This window comes from Vespula pensylvanica, chromosome 25, assembly GCF_014466175.1.
Source record: "Vespula pensylvanica isolate Volc-1 chromosome 25, ASM1446617v1, whole genome shotgun sequence".
Taxonomy (NCBI): Eukaryota; Metazoa; Arthropoda; class Insecta; order Hymenoptera; family Vespidae; genus Vespula; species Vespula pensylvanica.
The window spans coordinates 2175007-2194233 of NC_057709.1; the positions used below are offsets into that span (position 1 = coordinate 2175007).

The 19227-nt window shown below is 26.5% G+C and overlaps 1 protein-coding gene across 3 annotated transcripts; it reads right to left on the bottom strand.

Annotated features, from left to right (window-relative positions):
• Positions 1–5802: 5802 nt before the first annotated feature.
• LOC122637283 (fatty acyl-CoA reductase wat-like) lies at positions 5803–18842 on the bottom strand. 3 transcript variants are annotated; one of them, XM_043829296.1, is made up of 9 exons: positions 18512–18842; positions 9251–9567; positions 8040–8288; positions 7816–7961; positions 7601–7710; positions 7340–7535; positions 6861–7100; positions 6523–6780; positions 5803–6433 (listed from the first exon to the last, which is right to left on the bottom strand). In XM_043829296.1, the coding sequence occupies exons 2-9, from the start codon at positions 9545–9547 to the stop codon at positions 6328–6330; spliced, it is 1602 nt and encodes a 533-aa protein (XP_043685231.1). In that variant the 5' UTR covers positions 9548–9567; positions 18512–18842; the 3' UTR covers positions 5803–6327. The 3 variants fall into 3 exon arrangements, with proteins under 3 accessions (XP_043685231.1, XP_043685230.1, XP_043685232.1); XM_043829295.1 differs by lacking the exon at positions 18512–18842 and adding an exon at positions 12779–12933; XM_043829297.1 differs by lacking the exons at positions 5803–6433; positions 18512–18842 and adding an exon at positions 12779–12933 and having other exon boundaries at positions 6638–6833; positions 7017–7100.
• Positions 18843–19227: the final 385 nt, after the last annotated feature.

Sequence of the window (19227 nt, forward strand, 5' to 3'; positions counted from 1 at the left end):
AAACTCTCTCTATTAAAACTTTATATAATATAATAAAAATATGTAAAATATACATATTAAACTTAAATTCTGAAAGTATACATAATACATTAATTTCATATATATAGACAGTTGTTTCTTATAGCAGTTGCAACATTACTTATACAACTTAAGTCCAACATGAATATTGTTATTATTTAAAATTTTATTAGCATGCGTTCGAATAATTTCGTGAGCTGTTGTATATATATGGCCTCGAAAAATAAGAACGTTATTTATAAATGATATGTAATAATTTCGAATGAGATGAATAATTGTGAATGGGAAAACTCGATCTCATATTTTCTAGATTTAATCTGATTTTCAGATATTTATTGTGGTAGGATTGAGAGTTACTAACAATTCTCGAAAATAGTACTCTTTTTTGTTTTCAATTAAGGAATTATGTAAGTTATTTGTAATATAAAACTACTCTAGAAAATTTTGTACTTAATCTTCAAATCATAATTTACTAACAATTTATTAAAAAGTGATGTCTATTAGAATATTTGTGCATTAATATAACATTTAAAAATTATATTTACATTTATGTATTGATATATTTTCTTAACATTATTGAAAAAAACAAATATACATTACTCCCTGATCTTTGAATTAAATGGTTTAGATTTTTTCGGGGATAAATGATCCATCATAAAATTATATCTTATTTCTTTTACGACGTAAATTTGGCTGTTTATGCAGATGATGTATTTCTATTCTTTGTATTAATCATTTTTAATGACGAAACTCTATTAAGCTTTTTCTTAAATGAAGAACAACAAGCAGAACAATATCTTGTTTTATGTATCTAGAGAAAATACAAAAAATCAAAAATAAAAAACCAGAATCTACCTGATCTGTTTGTTACGTACAGACATAAAAAACAAGTATAAAATCGACAAATGACGCAGTGATAGAGATGGTAAATAATACAGATGGCTGAATTATCGATAGTTTTGTTTTTCTCCAATTTTCATATAGATGTGAATGATTTTATAAAATGAGACAATATGATAACATGTTGATAATTTTTTGTGACAATTCAATCTATAAAGTTGATTAAATGAGATCAGATGAAATGAGATGAGATGAAGATGAAAAAATTAATGTGAGATATGTGCCAAGGAAGAAGCAATACACTGATATTTATACGAAACAATAACCAAAGAAAAATTCATTATATTGCTTAAATGTACAGATACAAAAATAATCAAATAAGGTTATTATTTTGTAGTGACCTATTCTGTGTAATGAGAGTTAATTAAGCTTGAATGATCGCACGAGTTCGTAATTCTAATTTTAACCGAAAAATCTAGCTGATTGACAAGCGTTCCTGTATATTTATTAATATTACTATTTTTCTATCTGTTTAATTATACGGTCTATTTCTTACACACAAACACATATATATATCCATGTTTTACTTGAAGGATGCATGTGAAATCTTCAAAATTTTAGACAAATAATAATACAACATAGACAACAAAAACAATTGTACATCTGTTCTGGTTCATGTACATGTGTATTATATTTAGGTATTACTTAAAAGATATATGTTGAACCTTTAAAACGCTAGACAAATAATTTCTATATCAACTTTCTTTTCCTTATATCTATGAAACACTAAATACTAAATACTAAATATACTATTTAGTGAGGACAGAGAATCTGAGAGTTAAATCAGAATGGAATAATATAGAAATAATAATCGATCGCGTATAAATCTCCCACATTTTTCATAATTTCCCTCGTGTATTGAAACGACTTTCTCTTTTTTCGAACGTATCCAAAAATAAATACACCTGATGGTCTGAATATTCTTTCAACATTCTTTCTCGGTCAAAAATTTTCTCATAAATCCAATTCGGTTGGTTACGAATATATTTTGACCATGATAAAGCCCATGAATGATTGTCAATATTTTTTTTATTTATGTTCCACTTTATTATTTGTTCCTATTTATACAAGTATTCATAAAATATCATAAATACTAGCGTTTTTCCTCCGTTATATTTAACAGTAAGCACTATAGGATGGATAGGATATCTGCATAGGTTATATTATATCTACATAGGATATACGTATATAGGTTATTTATAAGTTATTTATATGGTTAAATAGTTAGTAAATTTAATAAGTACAACGAGTGTTTTCACTTTAGTCTTCTATTTATTTCTTCATGACAGTGTTACTGATGGATTCGTATGGTTTTTAATTTCAATCTTGTGTGAATTGAAAAGTCGTATTATATCTTCTTGTACTGAATAAACGTTTAATGTTTTACGAATGTCATCGTTTCGGACGTAGCAAGTCGCATTTAAAATTGCACAAAGAATTCTTGATTATAAGCTTTCCAATTTTTCAATGTGTGATTTGGCAGCCATTTCCCAAAATTAGATTCCGTAGCTCCATATTGGTTTTATTACGCTTTTGTATACAAGCATTTAATATTTTTATTGAGTTTAGATCTTTCGGGCATTAACCATTACATATTTTTATTTAGTTTAATTTGTTTTATTTTTTGCTGTGTATTTTTTTTTTCATGTCAGTTTACTATTTAGGTACAGTCCTAGATATTGAACCGTAAATTGCTGAATACTGTTGTCGTTCAGTTTCAGATTGACTGCCTGAATTCGTAATGTAAAGATAACATGAGTATATTTCGTGATATTAATGTTAATTCTATTGAATTCTAGTCAATTTTCTAGTGAGTTGATGTAATTTTTTAGCTTGCAAGTAGTAACGTTGATATCATTGCGTTTAAATGATATTGTAGTGTCGTCTGCAAACGTAAAGATTCGAATGTTCGGATCATAGAAATATCAGTTGAATAAATAGTATAGAGTAGTAAATCAAATACACTTCACTAAGATACACTAACTTGGATAAAATCCAATAATAAAGTGGAACATATAATAGTGGATATCTGAGATAATATCCTTAAGTTTTACGTAAAACTATCTGTTTTGAAAATAAGATTAAATTAGTTATATGCAGAGAAGCAGGAAGCTTTGTAATTTATTTAACAGATTTTGGTACTAGACTTTATCTAAAGAACACTTTTCCAATATCAAGAAAAACTGCAGAACAATATTTTTTTTCTTCTAGAAATTATATTATTTGTTACATCATGCGATGAGTTTGTTCGTTAATATTGTGTTTTCTTCGGAATCCAAATTGATGCTTTTGTATCAGGTTATTATCTAGTTTTGTTATTAGAAAATTATCAATGTATTTAATAAAATGAGAAGAAATAAATAAAGATAATGTATTCGTATACAGAGTTTCTCCGCTTTTTTTGCGTAACGATGTTAAATAAATATTCTATGAGTAAACATAAGAGAACAATGTCATATCAACATATCCACAAAAATCATTGTTTACAAATTTATAACAAAAGACAGAAATAATACTGGACTGGTTTTCGTTCGATATAGTACATATTATATGAACAAATTTCTTAATTGAATACAAAGAGTATTTTTCATGAATTTTGTTAATAATTGTCAATGTTACCAATAAAAATATCTGAGAATCGAAATATACAAAATAGAAACTCATTCATTCTATTCACAAGGTCATATCATCCAGAATTACCCTAATTGTAATCCATAGTTTTTTATATAAAAATATGTTACAAAATATATTCATGATTATCCATTGAATTATTGTTACTAATCATATTTATGTACTTTATATTGAAGTTATCAATTCGTATGATTTTAGAAATAATTTCTTTTATTTTTAAATGAGTAGAGTGACTACTTACAATGAGGTTAATGCAATCTCTAATAAAATCATAAATCAATTAATATAAATAATTTTTTCGATTGTAAATATAGTATTCGTTTTCCAGATAGTCTTATCGAATATGTCTTATCAAAACATACCTACTTGCATTTGTCAGAGACAATTACTTTAAACGACTTCAACTCTACACTCGTTCTCCGTAATTATTTTAATACTCTGTTTAATGACCTATAGAAGATAATCCTATTTAAAAACTTGCACCAAAATTACAGAAATATATTTCTTTAATCTCTTTTCTTCATTACTTTAATCGAAATATATCTGATATTTTAGTATTTTATTATAAAATCTTTTTCTTTTACAAAAAATGAAGAATTTTGTTTTATTATAAAAATTAATTAATATTTTAAAAATTAATGTCTAATTAATTCTTGTCTTCTCTAAAATGATTATAAATATATATTAGGAGCATAAATTTGGTAATGTAGATGTTACTTACCATATTTACTACAAAATTGAATAACTGAAAAATCGGGTATAGAAATTGTATGCGCTTGTAATTACAATAAACAATTCATAAATATTTATTAAAAATTTATGAATAATAAATAACAAATATAAATAATAAAATAAATTCATAAATATAAATAAGAAAAATTATTTGCTTATAAGACGACTTTATTAAATAAACTTTTGATAAAACTGTTGGCGTATAAATCAAATGTTCTGTAATATTACTGTAATACTATGTGATTAATAGTATGAAGAAAAAAATTAAAAAATTGTGAATAAATCTTGTGATAATGTAATGATAGTACAAGTGTTGCCCGAAAAGTAATGCATCACATTTTCTTTTTCTTCATTTTTTTAAAAAATATTTATTTCAGATAAATGAAATTCTTGTACTCGTGATATAATTTAATTAAATACAAACACGTTCTGTTATTATAGATAATTATTATACATTAAGTAGGAAGTAGTATAAAGTGTAAACATATTTTGTTTGTAGCAACACTTCTTCAGTCGACGTATGTTTTTACTATATTATCATTTTGTGATTTATAATCGTCATAGACATATGATATCGTAATTAGATCTTCATACGTTAGAAATAAAATTCATACGTTATCCAATATTTATTATTATATTAATTAATATTTATTCAATATTTATTAAATATTAATTTTATATTATATTAAAAAATGTTATAAATATACTTTAATGCCATTTATATTATATTTAAAATAAGTTCAAAATGAAATTCTTATAATATACATTATATCCAATTTTCATCAATATTCATTTTCATTAATAATATTCGAATTATCATGTCGTATCTATCATACGTATAGCAAAATCAAAAATAATACATGAATTGTCTAGTAATAAAAGGATATTAATTATAGATAACATTTAGAGCGAGTATACCAAGTAGCAATAATTATGCAAATATATGGTATATATGATAAAAGCATAATAACTGTTCGAACTGATAAGAGCATGTAACTGATTTATACATTTTCCTGAAAAGTTTCCACGATGCAAAAATATACAAAAATTTTTTGTAAATATCCAAAAATCGTCAATTATTAAAAATGAAATATTTCAAAATATTTTCTAAATTATTCTATAACAGAAATATATCTTGTTCCTTTCACATTCGACATTTACAATTTACGCAAAATTTTTGAAATAAATCTTTCTTCTTCACTCTACTGTGCATAGCGCAATTGTCGAAAAGTTAAAAAAAAACAAAAAACCGAGCAAAACTGCCGAAAAGAAAAATAAAAAACGATTGCTGAAAAAAAGTATTTGAAATGTTAAAAGTATACAGTTTTGGAGCTGGCATTTTATATTAATTGTAAATATACTAAATATATATAACAAAAATTTACTATTGGAATCTACATTTCAAATTTTAACAATTTGTTTCTCAACGCTGATGGCAAATATTACAAAAAAGAAATTATTCGACCAATCGATTTAAAAATAATGTATGTTTAAGGTATATTGAACTTTTATTACTTTATTAAAATAATTAGGCTAATCTCTTTTATTTTGAAAATTTGTTATTTGAAAAGTCAGCCAACTATTAAAAAATCGATATTTGATTTTTCAGAGAGCAATTGAATTTTTTAAATTCTCGACTCGTACATTTTTTATGTTGTACATTTTGTATAACGTACAATTCAATAGCAATATTTTAAAAAATTGATAATCTGTTGGAAATTTATTTCTTTCCTTTTCTTTTTTTTGAATCAACCTGCAACCAGCAATATGGTTGCCGTCAAGAGGATTTGGAAAATATCAGACCTACATATTTTTTTAATATCAGACCTTCTCATATTTTTTGATAAACAATAAATAGCTTAATAAATTACACAAAAAGAAACCAAATCCTAAAAATTCACAAAAATTGTATCTTTATCCTAGGTATAACCAAACCGTTTAACCAAGATCTCTTATTATAAGAGAAATAACTGATTTGCACTGATGATGAAAGCTTAAATTATTATTATCCTTTCCTCTTCATCTTTTTTGATGATATTACTTCTTTCATGAAGAAGCGAGCGCTACAAGTAGTCTGGAAACAATAGCCCACGTGATCATACATAAAATACAGACTACAATAAGTTTGAATCCTTGATGGATCCAGTAAAGCCTTGAAAAATAGAAAAATCAATATCATTTGGAAATGATTATCAATGATAAACGTGCGATGAATAAATTCAAGTTCAAGAGAAAAGATACCTTTGCCATTTTATACGAGCTTGTGGAAGAGTTTCAATGGGATCCTTTAAAATATATTTTCTTATCCCTAGGACATAACTCATAAAGTAATTATTCCAAACGAGACCTTTTACATCACAAAAGAACAATTCACGATCTTCTGACGTTAACTTCCTCGTTAGTTCGTTCCATCTTTCATTCATAAAGTTCCATTCAATCGTAGAAAAATGACGAAGTACGTCCGACATTTTATGAATTTTATTATATATTTTGAGTAACCTTGAACGAATGCATAAAATTTTTCCCTCATTTTCCATCTTTATACTTTCCCTCTAGAAAATAAGATAAGAAAAATTTACCTCGGCTTTTTACCTATACATAACGCGATCGTATCGATTATAAAAGCTGGTAATAAATGTAGAAAGTACACATAAAACAGATAGACCAGCCGATATTTTGTCATCCTAAAACTACGATACCAAAACGTCTCTTTAGACGGTATTAATCGTTCATACTTAAACGTCATTTCCTTCAGCGTGTTGTAAGTGATTGGATTATCCTTAGATACGTAATTGTAAATAGGAATATTTTCATTGAATCTGAAAGATTATATTGTCGGATTATAAGTCAGATCTTAATTACTTAATATGAGTGTTAGTCATCCTGCTTTCGTTGTATTTTTTTCTTTATGACATAAGCTATTTAAGAGTCTCATTGTCTATTGCCAGAGTGACACTCGATCCGAAAATATTTCTCCAGAATTGTTAATTTTTGTTGTTTATTTCGAATTTTTTACAACAATTTTTATAAGAATTTTTACGAGATCATTTGACACTACCTTGGATTATTAGCAATATCCCATGCACTAGCGATTAATCCGTTGATCGTTAAATCTCCTGGTATCAAGTTCGCTTTTACCAACCCATCGCAATGATGAATTCGCATTAATCCTATTATAACACTTGCTGTAATTCCCACTGGTCCGTACACGTTGTCGATCCATCCAGAAACAGGTTCTTTGTACGTTGATATTACTAGAAATATTACATTAATTAACATATATCATTTATTGTTTTGTTCTACAAGGATTACTATCAACCAATTCCAGGACGAAATATTCCAATCGGGATCGTGCCAGCATGCTTTTTTACCACACTCTCAGCAACTGATTTCGTATAGACATAAGTATTGGGACATCTTCCAAGTAATCTAAAATCAGAAAATTGTACGAGTGTATTATCAACCAACATGCATCGTCTATTCTTTTAATATCTTTTTAAAAATTCAAAATAATTGTTTTCACATGAAACATACTTTGGTGTAATATAGTCCAACATTTTTTCCTCCAGAGAGTTGACCAAATCGATCAATTTGTCGGCATCTATCGGTGGATCATAAAACTTTTCCTCGATCGGATTGTAGAGACAATTGGCATAAACCGTGGATACGTGGACGAAACTCTGAAATATCAAAAATAATAAACGTTTGTTATAGTCAGTCCTTTCGGTAAAAGATCTTGGATAAGATGAAGATGTCACCTTCAGTTTCGGCATTTCTTTCGATAAATTTATCAAATCCCTCAGACTTCGAATGTTAATAGTTATCGCAGATTTCAGTTTTTCGTTGAATCTCACGGTCGCGGCAACATTAAAAACAATTGATACCTCGCGTGCAAGTATAGCTCTATCGATTTTGGATATACCAAGATTCGACAAACTACAATCGCCTTTGATCGCAACTATGCGTCTTTGGAAGGTTGGTTCTTTTTCTTTCAACGTAAAAAATAACTGGCAATAAAAACAGAATTATAAATTTGACTTTATGCATGTTCAGAATACGCTGAATCAATAATTTATGTCTTGTTTTTTATATCTACCAAATATATAAGGTGTCTCATCTATTTCGAATAATTGAAATACCTCGTGAGAAACTGAAGCAAGCAAAGAAATTTTTTGAGAAGTTTTTTTGGTATGATCGAATACATCATATGGTGTAAAATTTTCTTTTTGTAAATCGAATGGTATGCGAAATTTCAGAGCCATTTTTTATGAAAGCCAATAGTTTAATGGAACTATATATTCTTTTTTCATGGTTCAATCGTTCATTATGTGAGACGGACTGGACGACTTCCTATATGAGGTTATTTATTATTACAAATTATAAATTATAAATTATAAAAATACTATAAATTACATTATAAATCTGTGAGATTCTAAAAATAAGTATATCGCTAGTTCCTGACTGTTGGGCTGCAATGCTAAATAAAAGACGAATTATTTATTTCTCTTTATGTATCTAATAATTTATTTATTTACAATATGGAGCGATACAGTTAGAAACTCGCAAATCTGTAATATAATTTATAACATTTTACAATGACGAATAACCTCATATATTGGCACGTTGTTGAGTTCGCCTCAACAAATGTCATGCAACTATCAAAAAAAGTGTAGTTCGATTTAAAAAAATAAATTTGATTTTGAAATTTCCTCCACCATTTAATATGTAAAAAAGAATTAGCATCCAAAATTTAGCAATGATGTACCTCTAAATCCATACAAAAAGTTTGGTTTTAAATTCGGTCTCTCACGAAATATTTCAATTTATATAAATATATAAACATAAATAAAAAAAATGAGACAGCCTATAATATATATATATATATATATATATATATATTAGTTAACAAACAGAGAATCTTATAATTAAAGGAGAATGAAAGAAAATATAAAAATAATGAACAACTCACCGAATCTTCCATAAGTTCTACCATACGTTCAAGGACATTTTTCCCGTTCTTCGGACGTATCAAAATATAAATGTATTTGATACTAGGACATGCTCTTAACAATTTCTCAATCAATAATTTTCCCATAAATCCTGTTCCACCAGTTAAAAATATACTTTCACCATCGTAAAATTTCTGAATCGGCGTTAGCTTGTCGATTATTTCGATAGACGATTGCATAATTGATATTCCAACTCTTGAATCTTTTTTCGTAAGAGCTACTTCTTGGTCATCTCTTCTTAACAGTGGGTTCATCATTCCTACTTTTTCAAATGGATCTGGAAACGTAAACATGAATTAGAAATATTTTTTAATTTTATATCTATATTTAATTTTATATCTAAATTCTATATTTTCTATTTCAAACAAGTTTTTTCATCCACTTCTAAGAATTAAACAAATAATTTTATAATCTTAACTTCAAAGCATAGATACTAACATGATAAAACTCAAGTATCTATTGAAAAAATTAAATTTTATGATTACTATTCGTGCATTTTTCATTCTAACGTGTTTGCTTTTTTTTCTTTTATTTTCATATGCATGCAACAACACGAGTATGATCACTTCCAATTGTAAGATGTATGTTAATGGCAAGCACGTCTGTATACATATTTTCATATATCACTTTTTTAAGATATAAATATACAAAAAATAATAATGCAAAATAAAGAATATTAAGAATAGTTAACATGAAAGTTTATATATATGTAGCGGTAAAAGGAAATATAAAAAAAATCAATTAAAAAAACTAATAATTACCTGAAAATAATAAAAATAATTATCGATATTTAAACAAGAATGAATTCAATCATATCTTTTACGAAATTTTCAGATAAATCGCAGCAAAGATATTCCAATCGTGTGTAAAGGTTATGGAAGATTCATCTTCCGATGAAAATTTTTTGAGATTTGATGAATATTTTTTCTGAATATTTTTTCAATTATCAGGAGCAATATAATTGTATCTTGAAACAAGACGACTGGATTATTAGATGCGATAAATGGTTTCAACAATTCTGTAATCTTTGTAGAATAATTATAATTTTTCTTCCTATTATATTCAAAATAATTTTTTTTACCCAAGGTATGATACCCTGCGTGGGACACAATTTCTCTTTTTTTCTTTTTAACAAAAATATAGGATTATTTTTTAATTTTGTTTCTATTACAAAATCGTATGTATCTTTATTAAATATATATTTTGACTTTCGATATGAATTAAATTTACATTTTATTGAAGCTTTAAAAGAAGGTAGATCATCACTCTCCGAATTTATCTGATATAATATCTAATTATATATGTACTTCTTCTTATCATTATTATTATTATTATTAGAGTAGTAGTAGTAGTAGAAATAGTAGTAGTAATTATAATAAAAGTAGTCCTACAGCGAAAACCATAAAAATAGAAAAAAAAGGAATACAGCGTTAATAGTTCCACTATCTTATAGAGAATATGGAGATAGAAGACTAGTCTCTTACTTACCAGAATTTATTAAAATTCATTAAAAACTTCTAATTACTTCTCACTATTTCTTATCGAGTATTGCGAAATATGTTTCTCTTTACATTTTCATAACACATTTACGATGTATTAAATGATCAAAACATCAGTTTACAAGTCAATCCTCAATCTGACAAAAATAAAACATTATATACATATGAAAATCAGTAACGATTTCTTTTCCTTCATTAAGAATTCTTTCATGAAGAATAATTAAATGATGCCGCTATAAAAACATTATTTTTTCAAAAAATTATCGGATAAGATCAAAAACAGTAAGTTCACTCGAGGTTACACCAACAATGAGTCTTAATTGATTTTAATAAATAAAATCTCATTTTAAATACGGAAATTTAAACGATGGGATGACTATTCCAAATTTTTTAAAAAACTTCACTTTTATTGTTTCTGCTATACATGAACTATTTTTCCTAAAAAATGGTACATTATTTTCCTAATATAATCATTATAAATAAAAAATGATTATAATGGAAAATAATACACCATTCTTTGACACAATTTTTTTTTCTCATTCAAAGAAAATTGTTTTTCAATTCTTAAGAGTTTAAATTTTTAGAACGTGATTTTGCCCGTTAAAATCGATCAAGAATTACATCAGGATTAATGATGAACGTAAATTATTATGGAAGTAGAATTGATGAACAGACTTAAGAAATGAACAAGTACTGTGTAAGAAAAGCAAAAATAATTAGTTTTTTTGTTCGTTCCATTGATACTTAGCTTATTCTATTTTATTGTTTTATTCTATGGCCTTGAACAGTCAAATATACTTTATTATTTCAAAATCAAACCACGTGTTGATGCACGTTTCCATAATCTATCCCACAACATCCTAACACGTCTAATTCGATGCATAGTACGAACTTTCATTAACTGGTACAAACAACACTAACGCTCAGCCCACCGTCTTGAAACATTATTCAAAAAAAAATCAACACTCACGTTCACGTTATACATTCATTACTTTTTGTCAAATTTTACAACAGTTTTTTTCTATTCTTAATCATCGTCCAAATTAATTAAGAAACATAACATTATTTGAATAATCAGCCTTCGATAAATTTCAAATCGATGTAATTAAACAGTCGAATGATTATTTAATGATGAAATAACAAAAGAAAAAGAAACAACCGCGTGTAATGGGAAGAAAGAAAAGTTTACGTAAATCATTTAATTGAAAACACCATCTTTCATATATATATATAATATATAATTTTGAATATTCATTTGGAAAATGCGATCCTTTTTTTGTACTTGATCCTCTTTCAAAAATATATAGTTTATATTTGTATTGTATATAACGGTACTTACAAATTAATATAATAAAATTATATAATATAATACATTGTAAAATAATATAAAACTTTAGAAAATAAATTTTTATAAGATATAATATTTTATAAAGTATTATAACAAAAAGAATACGAAACATGTAAACCAAGTATCATGGACGTTTCTCTCGTACTCATCATTATTTTCACATAATATCACGAATAATCGTAAATAGAATCGCCAATATTTATATCTCCATTATTTAACGAAAGAGAAAAACAATATTTATAAAGGAAGAAACAATATTCATTATATCTCAAGTTAATTTAGATTAGAGACGTAAGTAAAAAATAATTCGTTTCAATTTGGCACATAACTTTTTTATTTATGTGAAACTTTTTGTGTATGAGAACTTTTTACTATTTAAAATTTTCTGTCTGTTGACAATGTTGAATTTAATTTTCTGGAAATAATTTATACCAAATTTAACTCCGTTTTATTTATCGAACAGACTTCTCAAGGTAACTTCATGTAACTCATAAATTTTTTTATACGATTTAAATTCAAAAATTTCACACGCAATTTTGTACTCAAATTTTTCATACGGGAGTATTATTAAATTTTTATATCACGCTTTATAATTAAATATGATTTCTTTTTTTTTTAATACATATACAAATTTTACTCACTTTCACAGATATTTTCCATTTTGCAGAATTGAAATTGTATGTTTAAAAAAAAATTATTAACGTTTGAAATTAGCGTATTTCCCTTCTGTTCTTATAACAGGTATACGTGTTGGTCGAACGAAGTTCACTTTTACACTAAGCTATGAAATCAAGTAAAGGCACCTTAATATTGTTCCCCTCTACCATTCATTGAATATATCTAATAACGGCGCAAAAACAGAAATTCTAAAGGTCAAAACCACATCTATAAGTTTTTTCTGTTATTCTAAGTATTCTATTTATTCTGTTATCTAAGTAGAATCTGATAATCTAAGTTATTGAGATCTGAAATAATTATAAATAAAAAGTGCATTTCGATTTGTCATAATGGAAATAATACGAAATTAAAAAATACTTCGACAGAAAAACTAATCAATGATAACTTCAATGTATCTACGTATGTATTGATCTTACGCATAATTATTAAATTATTAATTTCACGCTAATTTTCATTATCTTCCAATAGATATCAAAGAACAAATCATCTAATAGTGATATATATCCCAAAAATATCTTCTAATAGTGATATACACACCAAAAATACTTTGGAATGGTTTTACATAGTTTACGATTTAAATTTATACTGCAAATATTTTTTATATAAGTATATTTAATTACTTATATAAGTTTTTAAAAATATGACGGAATATATTTTTTACAAGTAATAAGTAAATTATTATGAATAAAAATACCACGACAATTGTAACTTCACTCCTTCACCTCTATCACATTAATCAAAATCGTAAGAAAGAAAAATCATCGATCCGTATTTTGACGTAAATTAAAATTATCTCTTCCTCTTTATCTTCATTGACAATTTTGCTTTTCTCGCGAACATCTAAACGTTACGAGTAACCAGGAAATTATAGTCAATGTGATTATGAAGAAAACACAGATGTTAACAAATTTCGATATTTGATGCATCGAGTAAAGCCTCGAAAATTCGAAAAATAAATATTGGAAAGTGATAATTAACGATAAACGGAGAATGAAGGAAGAATGCAAAGAAACACACTTTTGTCGTTTTATACAAACTTGCAGATATGTTTCAATAAGAGTCTTTAAGTTATTCTTATATTTGAAAATAAATATCGTTAAAAATAACATACCACAAAAGAACTATTCACGATCTCTGGTTACTAAAGTCCTTGTCAGTTAATTTCATTTTCCATTCAAAAATTTTCATTCCATAATCGCATATTTAAAAAATCATAAATTCGAGAAAAAATATCGCTTACATCAATGTTTTCTTTAGAAAACAAGATAAGAGAGATTTACTTCAGTTGTTCATCCATAGACGGAACATAACTCTATCGATTATAATGAAAATTATTGGATCGGAAAGATTATATAAGAGTGCACGTTAATTACATTTTTTCTGAACTTATTTGATTTCATCAAAAATAAACGAAATAAACGATTTCATCCAAATAAACGAAATAATTTGATGAAATAATTTACATTACAAATTCAATTATTTGTAACGTATCAGCCACTAGGGATTACCGGTTTGGTTGTTAAATCTAAAACTGTCTAAGTTCACTTTTATCAATCCATTACGGTGATTAGTTTCTAATCCCACTCCAGCACTTCCTATAACTCCTACTAACCCGTGTATATTATAGATCTATCCATATTATTAAAAATATTATATTAATCCTTCCGCTACCACGAGCGATTATAGTCATTCACTACAAAATCTTTCTCATATGTCATGATCGGTCAAAGTCGTTTACCTTAAAAATCTTTCATATATATGAGAGGCGATTATTCGTGACTTCAATATTTAAACTGATAGGATTTGTGCATGAAAAAAAAATTTGCTAATCTATTAAATTATAAGCGACGATCCATGGTCGACTGGTGAGTGAAATCATGATTTGTATATACTCGCCGTGGTTTTGAAAAAGCGTTCTGATAGCCAAACTAGCGATAACGAAACCGTCAATTAATATACAATTAATTAACATCTACAAGGATTACATTCAAGGAATCAATACCTAGACGAAATATTTCATCATTCTTCTATAAATTTATGTATTCGACTATATTCTAAGAAAAAAAAATCCTCTTTTTTAATCCTCTTTTAATAAGAAAAACTAACTACTGTGTGTAAGAAAAAAACACATGGAGATAAACGTACTGTGTATATTGTTGAGCAATTTCTTGTCCACATAGGCCATTAAACCAATCAATTTATCGATATCCATCGATAGATCATAAAACTTCTCATTTGAAACACTCATTCGGTGAATATAATCGGAGAAAAGACGAAACTCTAAGATATCAAAAATAATAAATATTCCCTAAAATCAAATATTTCATTAAAAGATTGTGACAGTCGGTAATAGATACAGTGTGACTCAATAATTCTATTGAAAAGCTATATATCTTTATTATTTTGATTGATACAAGAAAATATCGAAGAATTGCCTTAAAAGAAATGCCTTAAACCAATCATTTTTATCTCCAAAGTTTTTTCTTTTTTTATATCCACTAAATATATATATTACTATATACAGGGTATCCCACACAACTAGAATAGGCTGTATGTCCTAAAGTTAAGTTGAAATAGAAAAGAAGTGTTATAAATCAAAGTTAAATAGCAGACTGTGTGTAAATAATTTTGTTTTTTTGTGCATTGGTGCATCAAAAAAATGCAACTGTATTTTTTAATGAAAACCTATAGTATATTATATATACTTATACAATACTTATAAGTTATATATTCTATACTAAATATTATTTTTAGAGGAAACAAGAAACCTTAAAATTTAATCAATATAAAATAATACTATAAAAATAATAATCAATCACGAGCAAACAATTTACCGAATTTTCGATTAATTCCTAAATGTGTTGAAACTATTAAATTTCCCTACTCAACAATATTTTGATCGATATAATTTATCTAGAAATCCTATCACACTTAATACATAATGTTGATAATAAATAACATCGATCATATATATAGTTTAACTAATCACCCTAGAATAGAATAGAATTCCCGGATAGTCATGACCTTGAAGTTCTCGAATGACAATTGTGTTTTAAGTCAGTTACGAAGTGTATGCAAACATTATTCTTTTTGCTCATGATCATTTAGAATTATAAAGGTCAATATAGCTTTTTTTTTATCTAATTCTTTGATTCTTTCTTTCAGAATATTTAACGTTATTATTAGATTGATGTTATGAAATGTCGGATTTTAATTACATGGGAATATTAATTATCCTTAATATCCTCCGATGTCTGGAAATTATGAAAGGTACCATGATACCTTACGTACGTGAATATGTGGAGACAATTTTATCTGTCAACACATGTGAACATACGAGCTAAATTGTGAAACAATACTTTATGGAAGAAGATATTACTTTCTTACCATGGTCATCATATAAAAATCACGATCACCAAATCTTGATCCGGTTCAAAACTTATTGAAGATCGTTAACAGAAATTTGCAGAAATATAAATCAATATTAAATTTACTTTCGTCAGAGAAAATAATGTTTTCAAATTTTAATCAAATTTATTTACATAAGTTATTGACAGTGAAGTGATTTAGTTACAAACTTTTTTCAGTTCATCATTTATGATTTCTTTCTCATAACTCTGCCGAGTTATATTTCAGCAGAATGCAAAATATTTCTTATAGTTCGAAGGTACATTTTCTTCCCTGATGTTAACACGATATCATTATATAAAGTTCGTTATAAATGAAATTTTTGTAAGTTCCTAATAATAAAATAATAATCTGAAGTTCTTTAATTGTCAACCTCTTCAACCAATCTGTTCTTGATTTATTATCTGTAGTTTTCATTTCCTCATATTTCTTAAGGATATAGCGCATTGTTGTGAAAATTAGAAAAAAAGTAAAATTAAAATTTTTAATTTTACCAAATTTTTCTGACAGAAAAATTTTTCTTAAAAACAACAAAAATAACGCGATCTAAGATAATATTTCACTTTTCTTTCACTGTCGTGACTTTTGTACGCAATTCGAAAACACACTACCATCGTGAGCAGAATAAGATCGTCATATAAGCAAATATTTATATTTTGATCGCTGATACGGCATACACGCATACATACTTTCAAAACTAAGCAGCAGAATCATATACAGTGGCTCGCAAAAGTATTTTTTTTTTATAATAAAAATATTCATGTTAGACTTAAGTTCTGAAAGTAATTGCAACAAGTATAAAGCACAACTGTCGAGAGTTTATATACGAAATTTGTAGCGAATCGAATACTATTTATAGAAGTTATAAAACATTTGTTACAAAATGTATTGAAGATGTATTGATACAAGGTCACAAAAATATTCGAACGCTACTAATTATTTTATTTTATTTAATATTCACCTTGGCTTCCATTATGGCTTTGAAATGATTCACTGGCTTTTCATTTGTTATAGATTGGATAGAATTCCATACTTGTATAATCTTCTATTTTAGTACATTTTTCACAGTTTTATAATTTTTTAGTCTTTTACTGATTTTCGCCAAACACAAATGTTCAATGCGGTTAATGTACTGACTTTGTGGGATGGTTTGTAATCTATGCGATATATAATAATATAATAATAATAACCACTCTTTTACAATTTTGACCGTATGCTTGAGGTCATTATCTTGCTAGAAATAAAAATTTTTCGACAATCCTACTTTCATAGCACTTTCTTTTAAATTATTTTTAGAATATTTAAATATTTATATTTATATAAAATACCATCTAAAAAAATAAGATTTCCAATATCGTTTGTAGCCAGACTTCCACAACATCACAATAGCACCGTGTTTTACTCGGACGTAAACTTTTTCCATTCATTTCTAAATTGAGTTTTTTCCAAACAAAACAAGGTCCATCCAATTCAAATATATTAAATTTACTTTCGTCAGAAAAGATAACTCATTCCAGAAAGCATTATTTTTATTTATGTATTTTTCTGCAAATTTCTTATGCTTGGCTTGATTCATCTTGTTAATAAATGGTTTCTTTGTTGGAATTCTATCATGAAAATCATTGTTGCGTAAAATCTGCAACATAATTCAGAATGAACTCTTTTTAAACTCTGACATAACCATTCGAGCGAGATTTGTAACCAAAGTATTTGGATCCTTCTAATACGCGAAATAATTATAATTTTCTCTTCTCTACGAGTTAGTTCTTTAGACGACCTCTATGATGCTTGTTCGCAATTGTTTCTTCAGGTTTTGATTTTTTAATTGTATAATGTATTGTAGATACATATCTTCCTATTAATTGTGCAATATGTTTAATATTAATTCTCTCTCACATATCTGCATTCTCGATTTTTTCAAACTTATTGTAATTATATAAATTAATATTACTTACAACTAAGCATGAAACTCACTACACGATGTCACGACATCAACTGAATCTACAAATGTTTACAGTTTTTCTACATAAACATCGTTTGACCGCTAAATCTCTAGACGTTCGAATACTTTTGTGACTCTGTTTCATACATCTTACTAATAAATATTTCATAACTTCTATACATATTATTCGATTCGCTTCAAATTTCGTATACATAATCTTTATAATTATGACTTACATGTCTTATTGCACCTACTAGTATCAATATTACTTTCAAAACTTAAGTCTATCAGGCATATCAGAAAATAAAATTAAAAATAAAAACTTAAGATTTTAATAAAAACTTACTTTTTAGTAGAAAAAGCAGCTAAAATCATCTGCTATTGTAACATTTATCTTTTTCCATACTGTACAATTGCACATTGAAGATTATACCTTCTTGGATATTTCTGAAGCATATAACTTTGCTTTGCCAACTTGCTTCGCATTCTCCGCTGACTGTCGTATTCTAGCTTTTCTAAGAAACTTCCAATTTGCCAGCATTACCACCATTAAATGTAATAACATTATATGTAATCCATCATATATACCAAGCTTCGATATATAGGATTTCAACAAATACATTTTTTAATACTTTTGTTAGCACAATGCTATTGAATGATTCATTTAATATTTTCTCTACAAGATAATTCTTCGATAAACTATCTTTATAGTAGATATAACAGATTAGCATAAGGTCCTTACTAGTGAACCTAAAGTTCTAGCGGTTTTATATTTATATCAATCGTCTGAATAGAAGTTGTAAAACAACTTGTCGTCCATTGATATTTTATATAAAAATGTTGTTCCATGTATTATCTAAATTATCTTCATTGCTTCTTATGGCACAGACATAATAATATTCAAATAGCTAATTGATAATATTATCTGATAGATAATCCAGTATAATTTCACCATCAGAAAGAGATATCATAGACCGCTTATACTTCCTCCATGAAAGTTATATATGAATACTCTTTGCTATCCTTGCACTTACTGTTTGATGTAAAAAATTATTTTTGTTA